Source organism: Tribolium castaneum, chromosome 2 (assembly GCF_031307605.1).
Source record: "Tribolium castaneum strain GA2 chromosome 2, icTriCast1.1, whole genome shotgun sequence".
Classification (NCBI taxonomy): domain Eukaryota; kingdom Metazoa; phylum Arthropoda; class Insecta; order Coleoptera; family Tenebrionidae; genus Tribolium; species Tribolium castaneum.
This window is the reverse complement of record NC_087395.1, coordinates 23,541,223-23,566,066: the sequence shown is the minus strand read 5'-3', so window position 1 is coordinate 23,566,066 and position 24,844 is coordinate 23,541,223. Positions and strand designations below refer to the sequence as shown.

Below are 24,844 nucleotides of genomic sequence, written 5' to 3'. Positions count from 1 at the left end.
TCATTTTGTGTCCTCTCGTGAACTCTTATCCTTAATATCTGACACGAACGCATTCTTGTGGCCCAAAATTTTAATTATGAATATTTTCCCAAGTGCACTGGAAATTTGGCTGCTTAGCTTCAGGTAAAAATTGGATTTTTTTATTACAAGATTGTCCACGAAAACTCATTTCATAACACCTACCTATTGGTTTTGTGACAAGAAAATTCAACTTTGAAATGTATCAAGTTTTATCTATGCAAAGCTGTTAAATTAAAATGGAAACTTGTCAGCGGTTCCACGTCCGATTTTACGTCTAGACTCCAGAGAAACGCATTTCAGAATTTTATGCAATCGGAAGTTTTTCAAAAAAAAAAAATTTTTTTACGTTAAAATTTAAAAATATTTCACGCATGTTTGTTGCTCATCAGAAGAATTAAAAAAACATGTAATTTGATTTTATAAAGAATTTTATGCAAACATTAAACAGTTTTTTAGAATTCTAGAAACCAGAACTAACAAGCATTTTTTTAAACAGTCTGACTCTTGACAAGAAGACTAAGACAACGAAAAAGAACTGTTCTTTATTTTCGTGAAAAACTGTTGCTGATTTTCAAAAGAAACTGCTCAGAATCAAATTTTTTGCATTTTCTCCTTTGGGTATAATTTTACTTTAGACACACTCACGTGGCTGAGAGCAGGTTTAAATGAAAACGTTTTATCACTGATAACAGTGATAACAAGCCCACTTTTCTTTTCTTGTGCAAATTAAGTTTAAAAAATAATTCCCCTTAATGTTATTGTTTCTAAATTTATTTCGGTACATTATTTCGCAGTCTTCTCCAAAACAAATAATTTAAAAGTTAAAAAAAAACGGAGAAAAAACTAAAAAACAAGTTAAGACAATGCCATCTTACAGAAAAAAGCGGGATATCTATTGAGAACAAAATTATGTTAGGAATAATTTGTTATTATTAATTATTAATTTTTCAACCTAGTAAAGTGCTCTATCGCAGTTGCATTTGAGTTTTCTTCAAAAAAATCTTCGTCCTCCAAATCATCATCTTCATCAATACCTTCTAACCAGTGTATTTTTTGTAATTCTAAATCTTTGAAAAAAATCTAAAATCTAACTCGTAAATTTAGAAATATATGAACTAATAATTCTTCTAATATTGCACTTTTTTTCGTCTCGTCTTCGCAACCAGCACTCTCAGAAAATACGAACTAATTGAAAGTATTACGTTTCGTTGTTGATTTGCAGTTTTTTTACATAATACCTAATTCAGTTGCAGAATTAAATATGTTAATGGGCCAAGATTGTGGTTTCAGCTTTTAAATGTACAGAAAGAGAGTTTCAGTTCATAGTTTTCAGCTTTTTTTATGCAATCAACTGTACTTTCTTCTTTTAATTTTCTATAATAATGGCAAACGACTACAAAACTCCATGCCCAAAAATATTGGAAGAGTTAAGAGTTGAAATGGTTGAATTTATGGGGATTATTCAAAATATCGTACCAAAAATACAATACAATAAAAAAAATTCGTTTTGTAATTCTTGTATATATAAAAGTCTAGCTTTTTATTTTTTTGACACAACAAATTGAATTAAATTTCTAACATGAAATGAAATTCAAGTGCGGTTTTACGTCTATTTCTTTTTTTTTTAAATCACGCATTTTATTATGAATCTCTTCATTGTGATCGGAAATGCTACAGAATCTTTGTTTTCTTTTCACAAATTAACGAAAAACACAGTTAAGTTCAAACGAAACTGCTGAAAAAAATTATCTGAACTGAGCAAAATAACACAAAAATTTCGCTACTGGAGAATAAAAAATTATAAACGCCGACTTAGAACGAAAAAAGCCTACAGGTCATAGAAACACTTTTTTTATAATTTTCTAAAAATAAAAATCTGTTTCATTAGATTTTGCGTGAAATTTCCACAAATACTATCCCGAAAAACCCCAAAATTTAATCGAAAGTGAAGTTATTTTCCATCTTCAGTCTTCTAAAATAGTTCTGGAAACGGAAATTTCTGTTTTTTTTTTGTGAAATTTCCATAATAAAAATCGCCACAATAACATTATTTGTGCCTTCTTTGCTTGTTTTAGTTCATTTTTCAGCCAGAAACGCAATTATTTACATATGTATACATATAAACAGTTTATGTTCTTATGTCGACTTTTATTGATTTCCTCCAAATTAAGTTGAATTTTTGGCATTTGCCGATTTGGAAAAAAAATAATTGATCGTATCGTAATTACGTTCAATCTTACAATTTTTTTCATTACAAAAAGCAAAATTTTTATTGATATTGTTACTTTCAAGAGCAATTTAGGTCACTGAGAGCACTCACACGTTTGATTATGAGATCAAAGAAACGGATTTGATTAGTTCGACTGATTAACCAGTAAATCGATTCAGAAAATTTTTAACATTTCTCATGCATTTTTCGAAAATTTCCGTTTGTTACAAATTCCTTAAGAGAACAACCGTTGTTTACAACTTGGTGTAATTGGACGGCAAAATTATTATTAATTTCATAATAGCAGCCAATTAATCAAAAATTTGTTAATTGAGCCCAAAAGCGGTTTTCGCTGTTTTATGCCACACGTCCCGTTATTGGGGTACGTCTGCCATACCAACGAACCTTTGTAGTCCAGAATGGCTGATTGTGTCCCAAGACACGCATTAACACGGAATTTTTCTTTATCCGTGTTACATATTTTACGCAAACCCCTACTATCATTATCACCACATAAATAGTCAATTACCACCCGCAAGATCGCCCAAAACCCGAAACCAACGTCGAAAAAATGCTGCGTTTGATTGTCGTTACTTTGTGCGTTTCTGCGGCGACTTGCGGTGATTCAAAGTGCGCTAACGGTGATTTCCAGTGCGAATTGGTCGAATTTTTGGACGAGCTGGACCGCGAGCCGGCCGTCGACGTCCTCGGCCTGACTCTGGTGCGAAAATCCGGTCATTTCCGCGCGCGAACCGATCCCGGATTAATAGAACGTTTCGTCCAATTTGTGGAAAGCCATGAAGTCAAAATCGCTCCATCCATAACGGACCGGAACTGGGAGAATGGTAAATCCTGCTACTTGCGCTTGCCATTGACAATTAAAGATTCCGCGGAAAATCGAGGGCAAAATTCTTTCACTTCTAGCGAAATACATATTATTTGTTTTATTTAAATCGTTTGAGACCGCGGTCAGCTGACCCGGTTAAGGCTAGGAGCGGTCGCCGGTGATTTAAATTAGGTGACACACTCATTTCACGCGACATTTCCACAATATTACGTTTTTTTCACTCTTGGATGGAAATCTCGCGTAATCCGCCGGTTTTGTACCGAAATTATCGCCAAATTTCGAGAAATGTGGAAGCGAAGGCGACTTACTGACCTACAAAATGTAGCGTTAGCCGTCCCTGCTCTTGACCTTGTTCACATTTCATTCATAGATCAGTTTTTATCGCAAATCATTGTCGTTTTTTACAAAATAATTTTGTTTTTTAGAAGCGAGGACGAAAAAGCTGAAAAAAATCCTGTTCCCGATTTTGATGTTCCTGAAACTGAAAGCAGCGATTGTGATTCCGGCGGTTCTGGCCCTGATGGGGGCCCTTGCTGTTAAGGGATTCGGCATGAGTTTGGTGGCGCTGACGGTGGCTGTTGGGGTGGCTCTGAAGAATTTTGTGGCCGAGGAGCACTACCACCATGGGCCTAAAGTGGCCTACGAGATTGTGCCGCAGGTGTGGCAGAGGAATGCCATGGAACAGGGGGCCCCGTTGGCCTACCAACCGATCTCTTAATGTGAACGCTTCTTTATTTATTGGTTTTAATAAAATATTTAAACAAGTTTTGTACGAGTTTTAATAATGACCATAAAAATTATCGAGTGGTTTCAAGAGCTAGGCAACCAACATTAGCCACCTGCACACCTTGTGGACTATTTTGGCAAAATTCGAGGATGATTTTGCGACAAAAGTAGTCAAGTAAATGAAGATTCAAATAAGTTTAAAGATTCAATTAGTTTACATTGACAAAAGTCAACTTAGCCGCGGTAAAGAATAATATAATTCTACGTAAAAATACGTAACGAAGCGCTAATTTTGAATTTTAAATGTTTTTTTCTCATATTACTTATGAAGATTTTAGGGTCAGTTTGTTAAGAGCGCAAAGCTCAACATTTTTAATTTTTTCCGAGTAATTATTGAATTGGTTGGATTTAAATTAATTAAAAAAAATGGCGTCGAAACGGTTTATTATTTTGGGTTCAGGATCTCAAGCAATTTATCTCGTTTCGTCTCCCACGTTATAGTCCTCCGTAGAACGCGCCTAGGGCCCCATTTCAGGTAAATCCGCGTCTGTTGGATCATAAAAATTGCTGCTAATTTCGCTTAATTGAGATGATTCAAAATTGGCGCGGTTTTTTTGGACAGATGACGCGGCGCACGCGCACAACGCCCCCACCCACACCACCCTTTTTGTCCGTTTTCTCGGCGGTTTTGCAATGATTTAGCCAAAAAACAACGAAAACTGCAACAATGAAAGGTTATGGGTCGCCGACGGAGCATCCCCCACCGATTATCATGTTCGTATCGCCCCCTTATCTCCCCCGCTCAAGTGGCCACTTGCAGGCGTAGTAATTGACTGAAACGCACCAAAACTCGCCAAAATAGGCAAAAAACGCAAGTTTAGTGCCAGGACTGCGATGACGCGCCCCCCGAATGAGCAAACCCCGACTGTGAAGCTCGTGGTCGTGGGGGACGGAGGCGTGGGGAAGAGCGCCATCACCATTCAGTTTTTCCAAAGGCTGTTTGTGACGGACTACGACCCCACGATCGAAGACAGTTATTTGCAGCATGTGGAGGTGGACGGGCAGTGCTGCATTTTGGATGGTAGCCCGGTTTTACTTTTTTTCGTAAATGAAATGTAAAAATTGCAGTGCTTGACACAGCGGGGCAGGAGGAGTTCAGCGCAATGCGGGAGCAGTACATGAGGAAAGGGGACGGTTTTCTGTTGGTTTACTCGGTCACTGATAAGAACAGTTACGAGAACATTGTGAATTTCCACACTCAGATTCTGAGGGTTAAAGACAGGGACACATATCCGATGTTGTTGGTCGCTAATAAGGTGGATTTGGTGCATTTGAGGAAAATCACAGAGGAGCAAGGGCGGGAGTTGGCGCATAAATTGGGGATTCCGTACATTGAGACGAGCGCCAAAGACCCCCCAGTCAACATAGACGCCACTTTCCACGAGGTAGGAAATTCAAAACTGGGGAAATGTGTAAAAACAACTGTTGGGGGAGATACGAGTTCGCGCGCCAATGGAATCTATTTATTTTGGTTTGAAACTTTGCTATTTTTTTTTGCAAAAAATGTTCCCAATCTTTGGAAGTCAAGTAATAATAAAATACTTGGGTTTACAGAACATATTTCAATTTCTACATCTAAGGATCGGTTTATAGAAACGTCATTAATTTAATTCGCAGTTAAATGTGTGATTAACTGATCACGTGACCAAATTGAACAAGTGTGATTGGTCCATTCGCCTTAACAACGAATTAAATTTTAACAAAGTTTTCTAATATAATCAATCAATTAATCAGACTTGCAATTTTTTAGAAAACTTAAATTTGTCAATAAACCAAGAGTAAAAACAAACCGGTAATATGATCTATTAATGAAGAATTATGTCAAAAATGCATTATATTTGCAATTTCTGAAGATTTAAACACGTTTCTAGACTAAAAATCAAGTTTTTGTCTGTTTTTATTAAACTAGAACGAAAAAAAATCACCCAATTTGGTCGAAAATGACCAAAAATTTACTCTTTCTAAGCGTTTATTCAACAAAAACTCAATTATTGCGCAAAAATTCGTAAAAAGTAAGCTAATAAATCACAAAATTATGTCAAAAATGACATTATTTTTGCAAGTTTTGAGGATTTAAACACGTTTTTAGGCCGAAAATCAAGTTTGTTTCATTGTTTTTATTAAACTAGAACGAAAAAATCATCAAATTTGGTCTAAAATGACCAAAAATTTACCTTTTCTAAGCGTTTATTCAGTAAAAATTCAATTATTGTACAAGATTTCCTAAAAAGTAAGCCAATAAATCACAGAAATATGTCAAAAATGACATTATTTTGGCAAGTTCTGAAGATTTAAACACGTTTTAGATCAAAAATCAAGTTTTTTTCCTTTTTTTATTAAACTAGAACGAAAAAATCACCAAATTTGGTCGGAAATGACCAAAAATTTACCTTTTCTAAGCGTTTATTCAGTGAAAACTCAATTATTGCGCAAAATTTCTTAAAAAGTAAAGCAGAATTATGTCAAAAATAAGATTATTTTTGCAGGTTCTGAGGATTTAAACACGTTTTAAGAACAAAAATTAAGTTTTTTTTAAGTTTTCCCCTATTTTTATTAAATTAGAACGAAAAATCACCAAATTTGGTCGGAAATGACAACAATCCATCGATATTTTTTCATTTTAAAAACGTATTCTAGAAAGATATAGCGAAACTTGCAAAGGTGACACACATAATCGTTATTGAAAGACTTAACATTAATTGGCTATATAAATTATTTAGAAAGAATAAAATAAAACAGTTTTAATAATTTTTTACAAAGGGTTTTATCGTTCTTTATTTTGTAAGAGGCATCTTTTTAATTTTTTAAAAGCGGGAAGTAATATAGAATTTTTATGTATGCACCGGTTTCAAAAGTAAAAAAAATAATTAAATAGTTTTAAATGTAGTTTTCTAAGCTGGTGCTTTTAATTTCATTTCATAATTTTTAGTTTTTTCGGTACAAATATGTGCAATATATTCCATTTTTACCAAAACTTATTATTTAAAAAAATTAGCAAATTGGAAAAAGACTACAAGTTCGATTATTTTGCATTTTTTTCACTTCCTTGCTAAAAATTGTAGAATCTTAAGCACACTTGTACGTATTTACATATTGCATCTTTTTATGACTCCTGCTTTCACATTTATTATCTTCTCAACGTTTACAAAAACTATTACCGGTACGGAATTTGTCCCAGTTTCTACAACTTCTTTTATTTTTAATTATTTTATTTTGTTTTGTTTTTAATGTTCACAATTTCGTTCATGTTCCTGGTATTCTTTATTTACTTAAATTTTGTGTTCCTCACTGTTCTGTACTTATAAAAGTGTAGATTTAAAAAAAATGTGCCAACACCATAAATTTCGGTGTTGTTTCCAGGTTGTGCGCATTATAAGGAATCAGCCGCAGCCCGACCACGAGAAGCAAAAGCGGCGGAAGCTCAGCAAGCTTGGAAAATGTATTATTATTTAATTTGCTTTTCTCTATGTTAACAGGCCTATTAATTGTATCCTATAGCTTTAAAGTCAAGTGTTCAATGTTACGTGTCATAGATTATTGTATTCTCTGTATGATGAGTCCAAGGCAAACTACATCATGTTTCAAGAGGACCAAAAACTGCTCATTTTGCTTAAAATTGGCTCCCGATGGTACGAAAAACACGGCACTAATTTATTTCAGACCTTCAAAACGACATTGTGATATTTTCGATTTTTATACATATGTTTAGAGGGATGAAAACAGTAGTCTTGTTGACTTGTATTATAACCCGCTCATGTTTTATTTGATAACCGATTTAGCTATTTTTTAATACTAGGCGTTAATCTAGAGTTTCAGCACGGGCTTCAAGTATTAGCCAAAGAAACGTACAGTTGTTAGGTCAAACAATTGAATGACTCAGTTTTATTTACCAAAGTTATTTTAGTAGAGATAGCTTAAACTCTAGATTACAATATGTTTTTGACACTTTATTACGAATGTAATCTTTTGTGTACGATGTGTTAATAAAATTTATTTGAATGGAATTTTTGGGCCATTGAAGTCACGAAACACAATTATTATTCTCCAAAATATTTATTTAACTATAAAATACAACGTGAAAGCATGTATCAACAATTAAAGTCTTTGGGACTTTATTAAAACCAAATTAAAAAAACGGATGCAATTTAGACTGAAGGGTAAATATAAAATAAATTATTAAAAAATAACGTTTAATTGTAGTAACAGATATTATTTCTTATTGCCTGAAGCTCCTTTTTCAATATTCATGCTCTCTTCAAAATACTGATTAGGGTGATTAATTCCATTTCCCAGCGCTTTTCCGTGAGTGTATTCGAAATATTTTCCACAAGCTAGTTGATAATGACCATCAGAAACAAGCTGCTTGATTTCATTAGCACCTGTAATAGGTACAAAAAGTACTTCATTTAAATAAAAAAGTAAGCCAACTTACCATCAACGCTCACACCACATTCGATAACTTTCTGCTTAACAAGATTAACATCCCAGTGCTTAAACGGACAGCCATGGTGCTCCCCAGGCCCCACACTACTCGTAATAATTTTAACACAACTGTAGGGCGAATAACTGGCCCTTTTCCCCACCAACCCATACATGTGTTTGATATTGTAAACGTAACCCTTCTCAAACTGATTCAAATCCATTTTTTTCGTGAACTCATCCCTCCAAAATTTGAGCGCATCTTCGTACAAAAGCCCGATAGCTTTCAAGAAAAGACCGTAAGTTAGACGGCCTTGGTGTTTATGGTGGTGTTCAGACCGCAAAACCTCATGCATGTGTTTCATGCAGAGAGGGAAGTGTTTTTTAGCATATGTGTCCAGATCTGCTGGATCGACACTTTCGTGGTTTTCACGGACTCGGTAATTTTGGCCCGTGTGCAAATTGTGGAAATTGGACAAAAGGGGCCCAATACGCTCGTCGTCGAAAAGGTGGATGCGGTGGCTGTACCACTGAAAGTTTCGAATTGGAGTTATTTTAGAGCACGACGAGCGTAGCGAGCGAGTGCCTTCAATAGTTGAGAACATAAGCGCCCATTTCGTTTTACAATAAAATATAAAAAAATCATCTTACGTAAAATAGAATATAAGAAAAAATTTGGTTATTAATTTTGGTTCCACAAGCTTTATAACACTTGTCTAAATATGATTTTTTTCTAAAATAGCAGGAATTAAATGTTTAAACATCAAAATCACAAATTGTTAAACGGTCAAGGTGGCGTGTGTCGAAATAAAAATCGTAGTCACGCGTGCTGTGAAAATTTCATAGGTAACTACCAATTGTTGCTGAAATTTACAAAGCACTCTTGACCACGTTTTTATTGGGGTGCTCAGTTTTAAAACGAAATAGTAAGTCCATAAAAATAAATAAAATATGCAGTCGATCTCAAACCATACATCACAGTATTTTTAAATTAAACTGCTGGATTTCAAACCTGTCAGAGTGCAAATGTTAAACGTTTTAAAAAAAAAATTCCGTTTGATGTTTTATTGTTATTGTAGAAAAAATAGGTTTCAGTTAATAATAAATTTTCGGTACTTATAACAAAATTCTTATAGCATTTATAGCAGAATATTTTTAAGATACGTTTATAATTTCTCTGAAAATGACTAAAATTGGGCTTATTTCGTTATATATGTTTTTATATAACTAGACTTACAGTTAGCTCTTCGCTTAATTCAGCCCTGAACTTCGACTGGATGCAGACCACCAGCTCGCTGGACGGAATATAGGCAAACCCAGCCTTAAGAAACACTTTCCGGCCCCTCACCAACGAGCAAACTTCAGTAAAAGGCACTTTAAAAAATTCAGTCTCCTCGAACAGAATCAACCCCGCAGTTGACGCCTCCAGTTCATGCCTTAGCGAAACCTTCTCCTCCTCCGAAATAGGAGTATATGAGAATTTATAAATTCGTAAAAAATTCTTGACCCCCTCGCGCGACTGAGCCGTGAAACGAATCCAAAACCACTCGAGTTCCCTGCTCAAAAACCACCGTCGCAATTGCTCCGAGCGGCAATACGCCAGCCGGAGGATAAAGTGTGAGAGGTAATCGGCCTTGCGGGCTTGGTAATCCAAGTCGCTCGTGCCACTGGTGCCCCCCATCAAGCGCACGTATTTTTTCAACCCTGCCTTGGCCAAGTCGTCCTTAATGCACGTCTTCCACTGGTCGCTGTACAACCGGTTGCCTTTGGGGGCCGCTTGCTCGATAATTCGCAGCAATTTGAGCCGGTCCAGGGCGATTTGCTCGAATTCCAGGATGGAAATCTCGCTTTTGGGGCTTTCGCGGTACATGCTCACGTCGTGGGGGTACAGCTCGGAGAGGGGCTCCTCGGCGGTGGCTTTTCGCACCGTGCGGCGATACGACGTGAAATCCATGGCGAAAATTCACAATTTACAGTGTTTAGTTAAAACTTAACTCACTTAACCTCACATTTAAATGGTATCCCGCCAAAAACTGGCACCAATATCTGGGGACTAGCTAAAATCACTGCCCGGTTTTTGGGGGCAAAACCAACGCTCAGATATTTTCCAGGTGTGGCGTTCCACCCCGTGTGGCATTTGAAACAATCAAAAAGGAATAATGAGTCGAAATATTGGGCCAAATTAATTTAATTTGAACTTTCTTGTAATTTTTTTATTTCACGGTTGGTGAAAGTGAAACCCACCACGTGTGGCAAAGTTAAATGTCAACTATCAAGTTTAAATAAGTTTTTTTTTGTGTAAATATCAACATTATCTAAAACCAATTGCTGTTAATAAGTGGAAAAACGTAAGTTTTTTCTGCTTTTTGTCAATACAATGCGTAGATTTGCACCAGTCGATAAAAAACGGCACGTGTCGTTAAGTGAGGTTATGTTTTTTTGATCTGTTTTCCTTTAGCAAAAATGGGGAAGTTCCGGTCCAAGCTGAAGGGCCAGGCCAAGGGCAAGCGGTGGCCGAAGGGCCAGAGCTCGAGCTCGAACCCCGAGACGCACAAGTACCGTGATTTGGCCAAATCGCGTTTCTTTCAAGAAAATCTGGGCTCGAGCGGTTTAACGTCTGAGGCTTTGCGCAAACACGATGCAGTTCAGGCCTTCAAGCCGCGGCCGGACCCAGAGCCCATGGGCGTGGACGAGGATGTGGAGTCGTCAGTTGGCACCTACTCCTCGTACAAAACCATGGAATCGTTTGCGTCCGAATGGTCGAGTTACAGCAACATGTCGTTCACCCGCTTTTTGAAAGTCTTCCGGGCCGATTCCGCCCTGCATAAGGAGATGCTGGCGATGCTTGCGGCGATTAGCGAGGTGATTAGGGAAAACGGGGGCTCTGAGACGGCCACTGAATATTATTGTTCGCTGATAACTGCACTTGAACGTGTGTATGAGGGGGAGGAGCGCAGTGAGGAGCAGTTGACGGCGGCGTTGGCTTTGCTGAATATGGGGATCAAGACGGTGCCAGAGCCGGTTTTACGCCGGACTTTTAGCGATTTATCGGCGAAAGTTTTGCACATTCTTAATGATTACGTCGATTCTGATAATAATACGATCGTTAAGTCGATTTTTGGGATTTTGGGGACGCTTCTGAGGAAACAGGAATTGATTGTTTGGACTAACGAAGCAACGGTTAAGATTTTTACCTCGATGTTGAACCCCTTTTGTCTTCATACGAAACCAAAAGTGAGGCACACCTGAGGTGGATTAAGTGGACTGGGGTCCAAAAATATATTTCTACTACGTTTCAAAAATTAATCTCACAGATTTTTTTTTATTTTAATTACTTAATTAGTTAATTAAAATAAAAAATATTTTTGGCAATTAAATGGCAGCACGTTTAATTGAATTAAGTTGCCATTTACTTGAAAATGGTCGACAAACTTTAACGGGACTTTTTCAACATTCGAGCATCGTTAATTTTTTTCATCCTCTCCATAATAATTTATTAATTTTAATTATATAAAGAATTGTCGATAAATAAAAAAAATCATGCTTAGGAAAAAAGTTATCCAATCGTAAACCCTGGTTTTTTGTGTCGTTATTTGTTTTTGAAATACAGCAAAAATATATATAATATATAATAAAAAAATAAAAATATATAATAATACAATTTTAATAAAAAACAGGTTCGCAGGCCCTTAATCCACCTCTGAAAAATCGTAAAAACTGTCCCTAATTTGTGATTTTTAGTGGCGTAAAGCAGCCCAACAAGCTGTAATTTTAGTCGTAAAATCTGACTATTTCACCTCAACTAACACGAATATTGCGGCTGATAAAATCGCCGAATTTTGCGAGCAAACTTTAGACACTTGTATGGGAGGTAATTCGGGCGCTATTTTAGTTTCTTCAATACAGGCAGGTCAGACGACCATTTTACACACTCTGGGGTTGTTGAAAGACACAATTTGTAGTTTTTCAAAGTCGCACATGAAGGTACAGTTGTTTTTTTAGCTGCGACGATAATACGATTTTTTTTTTTTTTTTAGAAATGTTGCGAGATTATTTTAAGATTGATGACTCTAAACTACCCAATCGTCACGTCATGTGGCCTACAGGTGCTCCATGCGCTTTTTTCGGCCCAAACGGCTGTGGTTCCCCCAAAATTGAACGCCCAGTTAATTTCAGCGTTGTACGAATACCAGCCGGCTGCAGGTGATGTCCAGCCGACTTTAGCCTGGTTGGCTGTGATGCAGCAAGCGCATGTGCATTTGGCCGAGTCGGTGTTTCCCCCAACTTTTTATTTTTTTTTATTTTAAATTTTTTCTAGTGTTGATTTGGCCGCATCGTGTGCAGCGTTACCGAAAATTTTCGCAACAATAAGTCAGTTGTGGCTGTCGGAAAAAAGCGAAATTATGACTGCAGCCACTCATGCCTTGGAAAATTTACTCAAAGATGCTGTTGGTCCAGCTTGTGCTATTAAAGAACAAGTGGAACAGTTTAGCTCGAAAATTAACAAGTGTTTCAGTTGTGTTGAAGCTGGTCTTGGGTACCAGTACCATAGTGTGTGGCATCAGGTTCTGCATTTGATCGCGGTCATGTTTGAGGTAAAAAATAAAAAAAACAATAGTTACTTATTTATCAAGGCACTAAGTTCATTACGTGGGTAACGGAAAATTATTAAATTTTAAAAATGCTTGCAGATTTAAAACCGAAAAGTTGTAAAAAGATACATGTTAGCTATTCTACAAAAAAGAAAATTCATAAATTAACAGAAATGTACGATTTTATTTTTCAGCGAGACAGTTAAAAAATTGCTGCCAGATGAAACTGGAGAATTGTTGATAAATTAGGTTTGAAATTTTCTGTTTTTTTTCAGTGACGTACTAAATTAGAAGATTTGCCAAAACAAAGCAGAAATCGAATGCATTGTTTTTTGTTAATTTAGGAAAATTTTAAGCGAAAGACTGATGATTTGCACTAGAACAGATATATTTTAACAGAAAGACAGAAAACTAAAAAAATAAATAAAAAATAACAAAAAAACATTAAAATAAAATTAAGTCTGATTTTTTTTAAATTTGTTTCGATCAGTCTAGAGTGTTTTTTGATGAGGAATTTAGTGATTTTAAAAGATTGCTGAACAAAATTAAATGAACGTTAAAAATCCTTAAATAATCAGGTCTAAAGTGTGTTATTTTCTGTGAATTTCGGAATATTTTTAAATACAAATATAATGCATAAACGTATAAAATTGCAAAATGGGGACAGAAATGCGTTCCTTACGCTTGTATTGGCGTTTTTGGACCAGAAATTCACTAAATTCACCAAGTTTTTTTTTTGAAACAATACAGAAAGTTTTCATTTTTCGACAGATTAAATTCAATCGATTTTGTTTAAATTTCGACGTTAAACTTACAAAATTTGAAGGACTTTATCAAAACAGTGTGGAAAATTGGTAAAGTAGGTGTAAACTGTATTATTTTCTCTTATTTTAATTACAGAAAAAACAATATGTGTGATTGTTTTAGTAGTTTTAGAGCATTTTTAGACGACAAATTCACTAATAATTTCGATAGATTCCTCAAAAATGAATAAAAAAATCTGAAATTAACAGAAAAGTGTAACTTTCTATAAATTTAAGTTCTTGTTTTTCAAAGAGAAGTTTTAAAATTTTAGAAAAATTGCCAAAACGTAGATTTTTTTTATTAATTTAGGAGCATTTTCAGTGACAGACTGATTCAGACAGCAGAAAAAGTGCATGACTTTCTATCTGTTTAAGAACATATTTTAAAAGATTTTACCAAAACAAAGACAAAATCATTAAAGTGAGCGTTTTTCATCGTATTACAAAAAATTAAGCCTATTACACTATAAAGGAAACTGAACAACAAAATAAATAAGTGATTACTAATTTGTTGTTGCTTTGTCTTATGAAATATTTTTTTAATAATCACATAATGTCGATTTCTAAAGGTGACCTGGTGACTTTTTTATTTATTTATAACTTGAGTAAAGGTATAAATAAATCGTAGATAAACACACAACACACGAAATTGAAGAATATTCTATTTTTCTACGGACTATTTTCCGTAACTTTAGTGACAATTTCTGATTTTTTGAAGGTTGGTGGCCAAAACTGCAGTCATATGTTACTCAATTGTTTAAAATCGTTAAGCGAGTTGAGAGATTCGTACAAATTTAGTTATAATAACGAACTGGAGCATGCTGTGGGGGCTGCCATTCGGTCAATGGGCCCTGAAACTGTCATAAACGTCATCAGTCTTAAGGTACTTGACTCTTTAATGAAATAATTAAAGAAAAGTTAAATATTACAGAAAGACAACGGTGATTTGAATTTAGACAGGTCTTGGATGCTTCCTGTCTTAAAAGAAAACATAAAAGCATCAACTATTGAGTATTTCATGAAAGGAATTTTACCGTTGGCTCTCTACTGCCAACGGCGATCAGCACAGCTTGCTGAAGCCAATGATGGCATAGGGGCGCACAGTTCTGAGCTTCTCTACATGCAGTTGTGGAACTTGTTGCCTTGTTTTTGCAACCACCCGACTGACATCAAGGACAGTTTTAAGGTAAGAATTGTAACAAACATGCTTCCAGTAAAAAACAGACAAGATATTTATTTATTTTTATTCCCTAGAGCGTAGCAAAAGTGCTGGGCACTGCGATATCAGACCGCAAAGAACTGCGATTGTCTGTGATGGCGTCACTGCGCAAACTAATCGCAAGTGCGAAAGAGTCGGAAAACCAGGACGACATTGACGAACTTGCACGTTTCGATAAAAACTACCTTCCAATTTTGTTCAATGTTTACACAACTAAGCCGATGGGCAGCGACGAAGAGGGCCAACGATTGGCCGCTTTGGACACGATTAAAGTCTACCTAACAATTGCCAAGCCCGAGCTCACCCAACAACTCCTAACACATGCGATTGAACGCCTTAATAGCTCGTCGGAAGATCCCGAAGATTCGTTCATCAAGGAGAGTATTTTAGACCTGATACGAGCTCTGGTGCCGTATCAGGACGTCGAAAATATCAAGGTTTTGTACGAGCAGTGCGTCAAGCCTTTGCCGGAAATAAAAAGTAACAAGGAACAGAAAAAGGCGTATCGGTTGTTGGAGGAGATTTGCGGGAGCGAGTCCGACAGTTGCAAGCAGTTTATCAAGAGTAGTAGAAAAGAGGTGCAAGCGTTGCTGTGGAAGGCGCTCGAAACGGCGGCGGTTTCGAGCAAGGGGGCGCGGTTGCGGTGCTTGAATTATCTAGTCAAGGCGCAGCCACAACTGGAGTGTGACAGTAAGCTGATCAAGAGGGTGGTGCCAGAGGCGGTTTTGTCGTGCAAAGATATTAACGAGAAGACAAGGTATATCGCCTACGAGGTGTTGAATACTGTGGGTGAGACTTTGCAGCAGCATAACCAGTTGAATCGGTTTGTTGCGATGGTTGTTGGCGGTTTGGTTGGCAATGTGGGTCTGATGAGTTGCAGCGTTCTAGCATTGGCGTCAATTCTTCACAATTTTTCAGGTAAAGTAAGTTTTTTTTGGGTTTATTTTTCTTGGAATGTTTTAATTAGGGAGTCTTGGGCAAAACAACATTCAATGGATTTTGGATAAAGTCACCGAATTGATGTCAGCGGCTACGAGAGAGTTGGTTGCAGCTTGTTTGAGTTTTGTTAAAGTCTATTGCAAGGCGATTCCTAGTCCAATGGTTGCCGCATCTCTGCCACAAATTGTGAGTTTCACATTTTATTTGTTATTTCGTTCGGTGTTACTTAAGGTGAAAGATGATGCGAAAATTATTTTTATTTTTTAACCATTTATATTATTCGAAAACGGAAAAGGGCTTTGTACTTGAAATCTTAATTAAAAAATCGTCGAATTGGTCGTTTACTAACCTATGAGTTAAAAATTTCAATATTTTTAATCGTTGTTTAACCAGAAACGTTATTATTTTGAGGAATTTCCTCCAAAATAAGAGAGTTAACACTTATTTTGTGCAACGAAATAATAGTGATTTTTTTCATTCTAGACGTAAGATTTTTTATCGAGACAAAGCCGAGATAAAAAAACACGTCGTGAACGGAAAAAGTTGGTGAGAAACTTTGTTTTCAATATTTATTTGAAAATAAATATTGATAAGTTATAGAATTCTTTACGAAATTTTACAAAATGTTTTGTTTGAACATTTTACCTCATTTTCCAAAAGCGCAAAAAACACTAAATTGGTTCGAAAAGTAAAACTATTTTGACGTAGACTTACGTAAAATGATCTGGGAAATCGACTGACGTCAAGAAAATTGACAAATTCTCAATACTTTCTAAGTTATGATTTTTTTTCCAATTTTTGCATTGGTTTGCAAATTTTTCGAAAACTACTAATCGGAGAGCAATGATCTTTTTTGGGAAAAATAGATTATCAAAAAAGCTTTCCGACGATATTAAACTTACTGGGGTTAAGTCTAATAGTTCCGGAGTTATTGCCCGATGAATGTTAAAAAACATGGTGAAAAATTCACACACTTACTTTTCAAACTATGATACGACAAAACTATTTGAAAAAGTTAAATTATTTTGACGTAATCTTATGTAAAATGAGCTGGGAAATCGACTGGCGTCAAGAAAATTGACAAATTCTCAATACTTTCCAAGTTATGGTTTTTTTCCAATTTTTGCATTAGTTTGCAACTTTCTCGAAAACTACTAATCGGAGAGCAATGATCTTTTTTGGGAAAAATAGATTATCAAAAAAGCCTTCCAACGATATTAAACTTACTGGGGTTAAGTCTAATAGTTCCGGAGTTATTACCCGATGAATGTCAAAAACGTGGTGAAAAATTCACACACTTACTTTTCAAACGATGATTACGACAAAACTATTTGAAAAAGTTAAATTATTTTGACGTAATCTTATGTAAAATGAGCTGGGAAATCGACTAGCGTCAAGAAAATTGACAAATTCTCAATACTTTCCAAATTATGATTTTTTTCCATTTCTTGCAACTTTCTCGAAAACTACTAATCGGACAGCATTGATCTTTTTTGGGAAAATTAGATTATCAAAAAAGCTTTCCAACGATAATACACTTCATGGGGTTAAGTCTAATAGTTCCGGAGTTATTGCCTGATAAATGTAAAAAACATGGTGAAAAATTCACACACTTACTTTTCAAACGATGATTACGACAAAACTATTTGAAAAAGTTAAATTATTTTGACGTAATCTTATGTAGAATGAGCTGGAAAATCGACTGGCGTCAAGAAAATTGACAAATTCTCAATACTTTCTAAGTTATGATTTTTTCCAATTTTTGCATTGGTTTGCAAATTTCTCGAAAACTACTAATCGGAGAGCAGTGATCTTTTTTGGGAAAAATAGATTATCAAAAAAGCTTTCCGACGATATTAAACTTACTGGGGTTAAGTCTAATAGTTCCGGAGTTATTGCCTGATAAATGTAAAAAACATGGTGAAAAATTCACACACTTACTTTTCAAACGATGATTACGACAAAACTATTTGAAAAAGTTAAATTATTTTGACGTAATCTTATGTAAAATGAGCTGGGAAATCGACTAGCGTCAAGAAAATTGACAAATTCTCAATACTTTCCAAATTATGATTTTTTTCCATTTCTTGCAACTTTCTCGAAAACTACTAATCGGACAGCATTGATCTTTTTTGGGAAAATTAGATTATCAAAAAAGCTTTCCAACGATAATACACTTCATGGGGTTAAGTCTAATAGTTCCGGAGTTATTGCCTGATAAATGTAAAAAACATGGTGAAAAATTCACACACTTACTTTTCAAACGATGATTACGACAAAACTATTTGAAAAAGTTAAATTATTTTGACGTAATCTTATGTAGAATGAGCTGGGAAATCGACTGGCGTCAAGAAAATTGACAAATTCTCAATACTTTCTAAGTTATGATTTTTTCCAATTTTTGCATTGGTTTGCAAATTTCTCGAAAACTACTAATCGGAGAGCAGTGATCTTTTTTGGGAAAAATAGATTATCAAAAAAGCTTTCCGACGATATTAAACTTACTGGGGTTAAGTCTAATAGTTCCGGAGTTATTGCCTGATAAATGTAAAAAACATGGTGAAAAATTCACACACTTACTTTTCAAACGATGATTACGACAAAACTATTTGAAAAAGTTAAATTATTTTGACGTAATCTTATGTAAAATGAGCTGGGAAATCGACTGGCGTCAAGAAAATTGACGAATTCTCAATTTTCCAATTTTTTGTTATTACCCCATGAATGTCAAAAACATGTTGAATTATTTTAGATCAAGGCTTTGTGTTCGATGACGGACGATTGTAGCAGACACTTCAGGTTAAAAATCCGCGATATTTTAAATAAGTTAGTGAGGAAATACGGAAGTGAGTCAATCGCCCCCTACATACCTGAATCGAACACAGTTATGTACAAGAGATTGAGAAACATTCGGAAGCTTCTTGCCCGAAAGAAGCGACAGAAGGAGGGACAAAAAGAAGAGGACGGAAGTGAGGATGAAGAATTTTTGATCAAAGCGAAACCGAAGAGGTTTAAAAACACGAAACGGGCGACTTTATACTTATTAAAAAAATTTTAGTGTTGAAGAAATTCTAGCGGACTCCGATTCCGAAACCGAAGACATGGAAACCGACCACAAAGTGGTCAAGCGAAAACAACCGAACACCTGGATTGAGGAAGATCCCGAATCAATCGTCGATTTTACCGACCCGAACGTGGTCAGTAAAATAACAGGTGATTGGACCTTTCTCTTGGTTTTTCCCCGACTGTTATTATTTTTCAGCCACTCAGCCCGGCTCTGCACCGTTCTGCCCAGCCACCTCGAAAAAACCCAAACCGGGGAAAGACCGCGGTTTTAAGACCGCTCCAGACGGCCGACTCATTATCACCGATGACGATTCGTCAGACAGTGATTCAGACAAGAAGAAAAATAAAATCGATTTTGATTCTGATTCAGATTCGGAAGTTGACGATAAAAGCGTGGCCGAAACTCTAGTTTTGAGTGATAGAAAGCGCAAAAGAGCGGCAAGTGTTAAGAGTGGAGTTAGTTCAGTTAGTCAGCCTCCTGCGAAGTATAAAACTGGTGGAATTGGCATACATCGGGCCACGAGTTCGGCGTCCGTCCGCAGTGGCGCTAGCAGTGTCCCTGGAAGCGAATACAGGGGCAAAAGGGCCAAAGGTGATGTTAAGAAGAAGGGCAAACCGGACCCTTACGCCTACTTGCCCTTGCGCAGGTCTGCCATCAACAAAAGGTGAGTCTAAAAGGGCGGAGGACTAAAACTAGGGGGCGAAAAGTTTCAATTAACTTTGATTCGTTCATGAAAAAAATTTGAGGCTTGAATTTTACAGATTATGATGCCCATTTGTTTACGCATAAGCAATATTTCAAAATTTCGTAATTTTTATGAGAATCTATTTTGATAAATGAAACAAAAATAAAATAAAAAAAAGTTTTTTTGTTCTTGTCTTATTTTATAAGCTGCGATTGTTTTTTACAATTCTCCTTTAATTGACATGACAACATGAAACCTAAATAAATCACACCAACTAAAGCAAGAATTGTCGTAATTATTATTTTTTTATTTTATTTTTGGGTATAACTTTGTTTAAGATTTTTATTATTTTTTTGTATCTACCAGAAAGATAAAACGATGTACTATCAAAACACTGAAAAAATGTTATCTCGTACCATAAAGTTGTGAATGTTGTACTTTGTTTTAACCGATTTTATAAGCCTTTGATTTCTGCCTCCTAGTAGTTAGTCCTCCGTAGTTTGAGTGGGTTTAGCTGATTTGAAACTTGTAGAAAAAAGTCGAAGGCAGCAGGACAGTTTAAGAACATTATCAGGGGGGCCAAGGCCGGGGCCTTGAAGGGGGCCAAAGCCAAAAGAAATCGCAATAAAAATTGATTTGTTCTTTGTACCAGCTTGTGATAGCTTGTAATAAAAATTAAGCGCACTTAATATATTTTTATTCCAGACCTAGAATTTCTACAATAAATGAGAAAATAATAGATTGATTGAATGAATTCAAACAAATACTCACTTAATTGCGATAATTAAAACTATATAAAAAATCTCACTTTGTACAAATAAAATGTGGAAAAAATAATTGAGAGAACAATTTGTTACTTTCCCTGTTTCGTATCTATGAAAGCAATCGAGTCATGAGACTAGTGACGATCGGCAACGTTCTAACAACGATGAATGAAAAAACCAGCGTGTTAACAGTTGTAGAGTTATGGTAACTTACATCTACATTGTTTAGCAAGTGATTAACCTATCGATATAAATTTCTATTTTTAATTTCAAAAGGGATAGCTCTATCCATCACACAATTTAGTCTTGAACTTAACGCAAAATTAACGAAGGGGGCACACGATGAAGCGCGAATGGTCCACAACATTTTGAAATGGAAAATAGAAATTTCGCGCCAAAGTAAGCATATTTTCCGGGATTGAGACTGGTGTTAATGCACAGCCGACCATAGGACTAAATTAATAATTGCACCATACGAACCAAAATTTGGCATTTTGTTAAAATATGATTACTTTGACCTGACACACAGAGCTATTAACGCATGCCTGACTTCGAATGTGCAATCAGCCACTGGAGCGTGATGTCAATGTTGTCTTTTTCTTTACAAGAGATGGAATAACAGCAAATTTCGCGGTCTTGGATCGCGGATAAATTCCTAAAGGAAAAGTTAACAAACGAACCAATCACAAGTCAACTCACATTCTTTCAATAAGGCCATTTTCGTCTAACGCCTGCGGCATGTCCCGCTTGTTCCCCAGCACCAGGACCGGGATCCCCGCCAGCTGGGGCTTGTCCAGCAGGTTGTGGAGCTCATTCCGGGAGGCCTCGATTTTGTCGGGGTCTGCGGCATCTACCATATATCTAAAGACAAACATGATGAAATTCACCACCCAATAGCACGTACACTATCGCGTTGACGCCCCGGCAGTAGCGCTCCCACATGGACCTAAACCTGGGCTGCCCCCCGATGTCCCACACTTTGATCGTGACGTTCCCCTTTGTTATTTTCCGCATGTTGAAGCCGACCGTCGGGATCATGTCCTCACTGAACTGGCCAGACTGCAACCGAATCGTGACTCAACGGAACTACCCCAAACCCCACATACTGCAATAACGTTCACGAACGTCGTCTTCCCGGAGTACTGGAGCCCCACGAGCGTCAGCTCCATCTCCTCCTTCCAGAACAGGCTGCGAAACCAGTCCAGTATCCGGTTCATTAAAGCTAACATTTTGGGGCCGCAGTCACACCAGTAACCAATTAATGTTTAATAAATAAACCAAGTGTCATTTACTACCCAACCCGACCTGACAGCCAGCGTCAAAAGTGGCACCGGCGCTGCCAACCGTTGGTTATTCCAACAATTTTGGGCCCTTCCACGCCCAGTTCTTAACATTGTAGCTCGCTAAAGCGCCCCTTATTTCTCAATATGTGACTTTGGGCCCCAAACAGTCCCTGGTAATGACCCGGAACTCAAATCTTTAATTTGAGACGAACCCGGTTGGCGACAGTGTTCGCCGCCATTGTCACGATTTGAAAAGTTAACCTCACTTGTGCCGTCAACCGTCCAGATTATTTGGCTTTAAATATGAGTAAGTGACACGATTTGTGGGCACACCTAATTGCAGCTTTCAGACGAGTCAAACAGCCGGGAGCTGCAAAGGGCGCAGACCCACTTGCGGACCCTTTTCCGGGCGTTCGTCCAGGTCAGTGAGAGCAGTCTGAACCGCAAAAACCAGCAGCTTCTGGACGACCTCGACAAGCTGGAGTTTGGGGCACCGCTCCCGGAGTTGGCCCAGTTTGCCGGGGAGTTACCCGAGTTGCCGTCAGTACGTTGCTACGTTTAGTGGTTGGTGAAACTGTTTTGTTGTCTAGGTGGACCCCACGGAGCTAAGGAGCGAGATGGTCAAGGCGCTTCAGCTGCTCCAGGTGCTCAAGAACAAGGCGGACTGCCCGATATCGCGTATCGTTGATGAGGTTTGAGTAAGTGAGTGGAGGTCACATTGAAAATTTATTATCCAAAAGTTATGAAGAAACATGGATTAATAATATACAATAAATATTCACATATAAAATAACATCAATAAGTAAAATATGGAACGTTATTACCTACCAATAATTCTGTAAGATTTGTCACCGACAAATGGAAGAATAAATATTTTCTCATAAGAATAATTACAAAGTTAAATTCAATAGGAATGTTGCAAACATAGTGAAACACTGACTCACCAATTACGTGATAACTGGGGCGCGGCGCCCTTTTGCTTAAATAAGAAAATAACAAACATTCATTATATAGGGCTCTGCGTTACTGTCTAACAGTAAGTAAACATTACATATTTCTATGTTTGACACTTTCATGCCGCGAAAATGCCGTCCCTACGTCTAATGACTGGATCCTTTCTTTTAATATAATATAATGCACAGCCCCCCAAAACTGACGCGTCAGGAGGCTGCGTTAATCACTACTGAGTTAAGCTATGTATAACCTATGTCATGAAAATATATACTTTAACATTTATTCGTACGTACAATAATTTCTCTATGGATAACGATATACAGCATAACAATTTGTGTGTCTACTTATGGCAAGATTGTTCCTACATGCATGGAAAAATAAATAATATGGCACTAATGTTACAAAATGTTCCATATACAGGGCGAGACAACAACAGGCCACCGGAGCACGTTTGAAATTATTAAAATTGAGGCCATTTTAATAATACCCAAATCGTCGGTGCAAAAACACCCACTCTGTATATTTAGCAATTTTCGAAACATTTCGTACGTATAATCCTAAAAATACATCTCGATATGCAGTACAATTTGTAAAATCTTAATTCTCGTAAACAAGTAGAAATTGTGCCCTTTAATAGCAAGTAATATTAAGTAGGTTGTCGTATAAAATACAAAAGTTATAAATACACGCTCAATTGTTTGCAGGCTGCCCAACAGTCTTTAAGAAAATAAACGCTTCCGTCAACAATATTCATTTGGTGGTGGGATTAAGTTGGCAACGGTGCTCCAACACAGTTAATATCACCAATCATTCAAGGTTGCCAACTTATTCCCCGTCCATTCACGGTCAGACCGGCTGTGGAAATTGACAGTTTTGTAACTGGTGACTTGATTTCGAAAAATTAACTACGGAGGACTATAAGTTAGGAGACGAAACGAGATGCAAAAACGTACCCAGAAAATGAGACTGCTTTAAATTAATTTAAATTCAACCAACTGCCTGTATGTTTTTGTTTGCGCTCTCTGGCGACGTTAACGGAACTAGCGAGGACGGGACCGTTTTATTTTCGGTCGTCCGCCTCCTAGCCTTTAGCTGTCCGTAGTCTAAACTGAAGGCTTTGAACGAATTTGTGCTGAATAATACTGGCAAAAACGATGAAGGAATAAGACACGGATGAATATCAAAGGGGGGATGACAGTGGCACTGGGGCCTTCGGCCCTTGCCACCTTAAAAGTGCCACTGCGACCCCCCCTTGTTGTCTCATTCGTTGGGTGTGCTGGACGCCCACCGGTCGAACTCAATCCCCGAGTCCGGACTGACGCCGATCTGTGCCAACGGACTGAGAAAGTCCATGTGTTGCCGACATTTGCAGTTTTCTGTAAGTCCGCAATTCTGGCAAGCGCCTCCTCGCTGTCGCGTTTGGTCGCCTTTGCTGCCTCGGCTCTTCTGCTCCTGTTCGAGCTTCTCCATGAGGGCGACGGGGCTTTGGGAAGACACGTTTAGCTTCAATTCGCGCTCGAAGTTGTACAACTGTTCCATGAAGTGGAAGTTGGGGGCGATGTTGGATTTGCGCGAGCGGACCACGTTGAAGGCATCGTTCAGGTTCAGGGAGCATTTGTACATGAGGTAGGCCACCGTGATGGTGACGGAACGCGACACGCCGGCCAGGCAGTGCACCAGGATGCCCTTCTGGTTGGACCGCGCCTCGTCTGCAACAAAAAGGCAATTTCAAATTTAAACAAAATTGAAAAAAAAATTTTTTTCGCTGAAATTGTGTTTCCTGTATATTTTTCAAGTTTGGACATAAAAAAACGTTAACTGAACAAGTCGTAACATAAATCAGTGAATCAGACAACTTCTTTTTTCATACCTTCTAAGTCACAGATTTTATTTTTTATTCAGGTTGGTACTTCTTTTATAACAATTACATTAATTTATTACAGTTTAATTAAAACATTACCTCATCAAGTGCATTTTTTTAAACTCCAATGCGATGTTGAATATATGATATTATTGACATTTTTGTTTTCTGTTTTATTTAATTTATTTTTAATGTCTTGCTACAAACTGTAGCAGAAAAAGATGCCATAAAGGAAAGTGAAATTTATTTTTGTGTTGTATTTTATATTTTATTTTACAAACCAATAATGTCTTTATTTCCTTCATTTTTTTAATAATCATTGTTTACCTCATCCTTATTTCCTTTTTTCCTCCACCTGATTCTTTCTGGACAAATTAGTTATTATATTGACTAAG

At 36.9% G+C, this 24,844-nt stretch overlaps 7 protein-coding genes across 9 annotated transcripts in view; 4 read left to right on the top strand and 3 right to left on the bottom strand.

Annotated features, from left to right (window-relative positions):
- The first annotated feature begins 2,801 nt into the window (after positions 1-2,801).
- Osi15 (Osiris 15) lies at positions 2,802-3,842 on the top strand. Its single transcript, XM_064354789.1, has 2 exons — positions 2,802-3,075; positions 3,503-3,842. Exons 1-2 carry the CDS (start codon positions 2,802-2,804, stop codon positions 3,793-3,795), a joined length of 567 nt encoding a protein of 188 aa, XP_064210859.1. The 3' UTR covers positions 3,796-3,842.
- Positions 3,843-4,414: 572 nt separating this feature from the next.
- LOC660624 (ras-related protein M-Ras) lies at positions 4,415-7,867 on the top strand. 2 transcript variants are annotated; one of them, XM_966840.5, is made up of 4 exons: positions 4,415-4,577; positions 4,630-4,884; positions 4,932-5,248; positions 7,224-7,867. In XM_966840.5, the coding sequence occupies exons 2-4, from the start codon at positions 4,698-4,700 to the stop codon at positions 7,314-7,316; spliced, it is 597 nt and encodes a 198-aa protein (XP_971933.1). In that variant the 5' UTR covers positions 4,415-4,577; positions 4,630-4,697; the 3' UTR covers positions 7,317-7,867. The 2 variants fall into 2 exon arrangements, with proteins under 2 accessions (XP_971933.1, XP_008198232.1); XM_008200010.3 differs by having other exon boundaries at positions 4,624-4,884.
- An 84-nt stretch (positions 7,868-7,951) lies between these two features.
- Positions 7,952-10,469, bottom strand: Prim2 (DNA primase subunit 2). Its single transcript, XM_966785.5, has 3 exons — positions 9,520-10,469; positions 8,296-8,812; positions 7,952-8,242 (listed from the first exon to the last, which is right to left on the bottom strand). The coding sequence occupies exons 1-3, from the start codon at positions 10,234-10,236 to the stop codon at positions 8,073-8,075; spliced, it is 1,404 nt and encodes a 467-aa protein (XP_971878.3). The 5' UTR covers positions 10,237-10,469; the 3' UTR covers positions 7,952-8,072.
- A 15-nt stretch (positions 10,470-10,484) lies between these two features.
- Positions 10,485-20,271, top strand: LOC660503 (uncharacterized protein). Its single transcript, XM_008200011.3, has 13 exons — positions 10,485-10,630; positions 10,741-11,516; positions 12,024-12,266; positions 12,320-12,549; positions 12,601-12,877; positions 14,396-14,560; positions 14,609-14,863; positions 14,932-15,814; positions 15,864-16,021; positions 18,588-18,844; positions 18,894-19,048; positions 19,098-19,566; positions 20,120-20,271. The coding sequence occupies exons 2-13, from the start codon at positions 10,746-10,748 to the stop codon at positions 20,220-20,222; spliced, it is 3,966 nt and encodes a 1,321-aa protein (XP_008198233.2). The 5' UTR covers positions 10,485-10,630; positions 10,741-10,745; the 3' UTR covers positions 20,223-20,271.
- On the bottom strand, positions 20,270-21,687 carry Arl8 (ADP ribosylation factor-like 8). Its single transcript, XM_966673.5, has 4 exons — positions 21,458-21,687; positions 21,256-21,410; positions 21,051-21,212; positions 20,270-21,006 (listed from the first exon to the last, which is right to left on the bottom strand). The coding sequence occupies exons 1-4, from the start codon at positions 21,578-21,580 to the stop codon at positions 20,886-20,888; spliced, it is 561 nt and encodes a 186-aa protein (XP_971766.1). The 5' UTR covers positions 21,581-21,687; the 3' UTR covers positions 20,270-20,885.
- Positions 21,688-21,791: 104 nt separating this feature from the next.
- On the top strand, positions 21,792-22,442 carry LOC103314313 (hypothetical protein). The gene is made up of 3 exons (XM_008200008.3): positions 21,792-21,941; positions 21,985-22,178; positions 22,225-22,442. Exons 1-3 carry the CDS (start codon positions 21,938-21,940, stop codon positions 22,330-22,332), a joined length of 306 nt encoding a protein of 101 aa, XP_008198230.1. The 5' UTR covers positions 21,792-21,937; the 3' UTR covers positions 22,333-22,442.
- Mkp3 (Mitogen-activated protein kinase phosphatase 3) overlaps positions 22,348-24,844 on the bottom strand; it is a 29,325-nt gene continuing 26,828 nt past the window's right edge. For both annotated transcript variants that reach the window (XM_008200006.3, XM_008200007.3), the window contains exon 5: positions 22,348-24,297. In XM_008200006.3, the coding sequence (XP_008198228.1) occupies positions 23,849-24,297 (449 nt within the window). In that variant the 3' untranslated portion in view covers positions 22,348-23,848. The remainder of the gene's footprint in view (positions 24,298-24,844) is intronic.

What these genes read in the sequence shown, in the direction of transcription:
- Osi15 (XM_064354789.1), top strand. Translation starts at nt 2,802, where the DNA reads ATGCTGCGTTTGATTGTCGTTACTTTGTGCGTTTCTGCGGCGACTTGC. An exon ending in GGACCGGAACTGGGAGAATG is followed by an intron (nt 3,076 to 3,502) that starts GTAAATCCTGCT and finishes TTTGTTTTTTAG; the next exon opens with AAGCGAGGACGAAAAAGCTG.
- LOC660624 (XM_966840.5), top strand. Translation starts at nt 4,698, where the DNA reads ATGACGCGCCCCCCGAATGAGCAAACCCCGACTGTGAAGCTCGTGGTC. An exon ending in GCAGTGCTGCATTTTGGATG is followed by an intron (nt 4,885 to 4,931) that starts GTAGCCCGGTTT and finishes TAAAAATTGCAG; the next exon opens with TGCTTGACACAGCGGGGCAG. An exon ending in TAGACGCCACTTTCCACGAG is followed by an intron (nt 5,249 to 7,223) that starts GTAGGAAATTCA and finishes TGTTGTTTCCAG; the next exon opens with GTTGTGCGCATTATAAGGAA.
- Prim2 (XM_966785.5), bottom strand. Translation starts at nt 10,236, where the DNA reads ATGGATTTCACGTCGTATCGCCGCACGGTGCGAAAAGCCACCGCCGAG. An exon ending in AATTAAGCGAAGAGCTAACT is followed by an intron (nt 8,813 to 9,519) that starts GTAAGTCTAGTT and finishes CGAAACTTTCAG; the next exon opens with TGGTACAGCCACCGCATCCA. An exon ending in ATGTGGTGTGAGCGTTGATG is followed by an intron (nt 8,243 to 8,295) that starts GTAAGTTGGCTT and finishes TACCTATTACAG; the next exon opens with GTGCTAATGAAATCAAGCAG.
- LOC660503 (XM_008200011.3), top strand. Translation starts at nt 10,746, where the DNA reads ATGGGGAAGTTCCGGTCCAAGCTGAAGGGCCAGGCCAAGGGCAAGCGG. An exon ending in TTTCAAAGTCGCACATGAAG is followed by an intron (nt 12,267 to 12,319) that starts GTACAGTTGTTT and finishes TTTTTTTTTTAG; the next exon opens with AAATGTTGCGAGATTATTTT. An exon ending in TAAACGTCATCAGTCTTAAG is followed by an intron (nt 14,561 to 14,608) that starts GTACTTGACTCT and finishes TAAATATTACAG; the next exon opens with AAAGACAACGGTGATTTGAA.
- Arl8 (XM_966673.5), bottom strand. Translation starts at nt 21,580, where the DNA reads ATGTTAGCTTTAATGAACCGGATACTGGACTGGTTTCGCAGCCTGTTC. An exon ending in CGGGGCGTCAACGCGATAGT is followed by an intron (nt 21,213 to 21,255) that starts GTACGTGCTATT and finishes GTTTGTCTTTAG; the next exon opens with ATATATGGTAGATGCCGCAG. An exon ending in AATGGCCTTATTGAAAGAAT is followed by an intron (nt 21,007 to 21,050) that starts GTGAGTTGACTT and finishes CTTTTCCTTTAG; the next exon opens with GAATTTATCCGCGATCCAAG.
- LOC103314313 (XM_008200008.3), top strand. An exon ending in AGTTACCCGAGTTGCCGTCA is followed by an intron (nt 22,179 to 22,224) that starts GTACGTTGCTAC and finishes TTTGTTGTCTAG; the next exon opens with GTGGACCCCACGGAGCTAAG.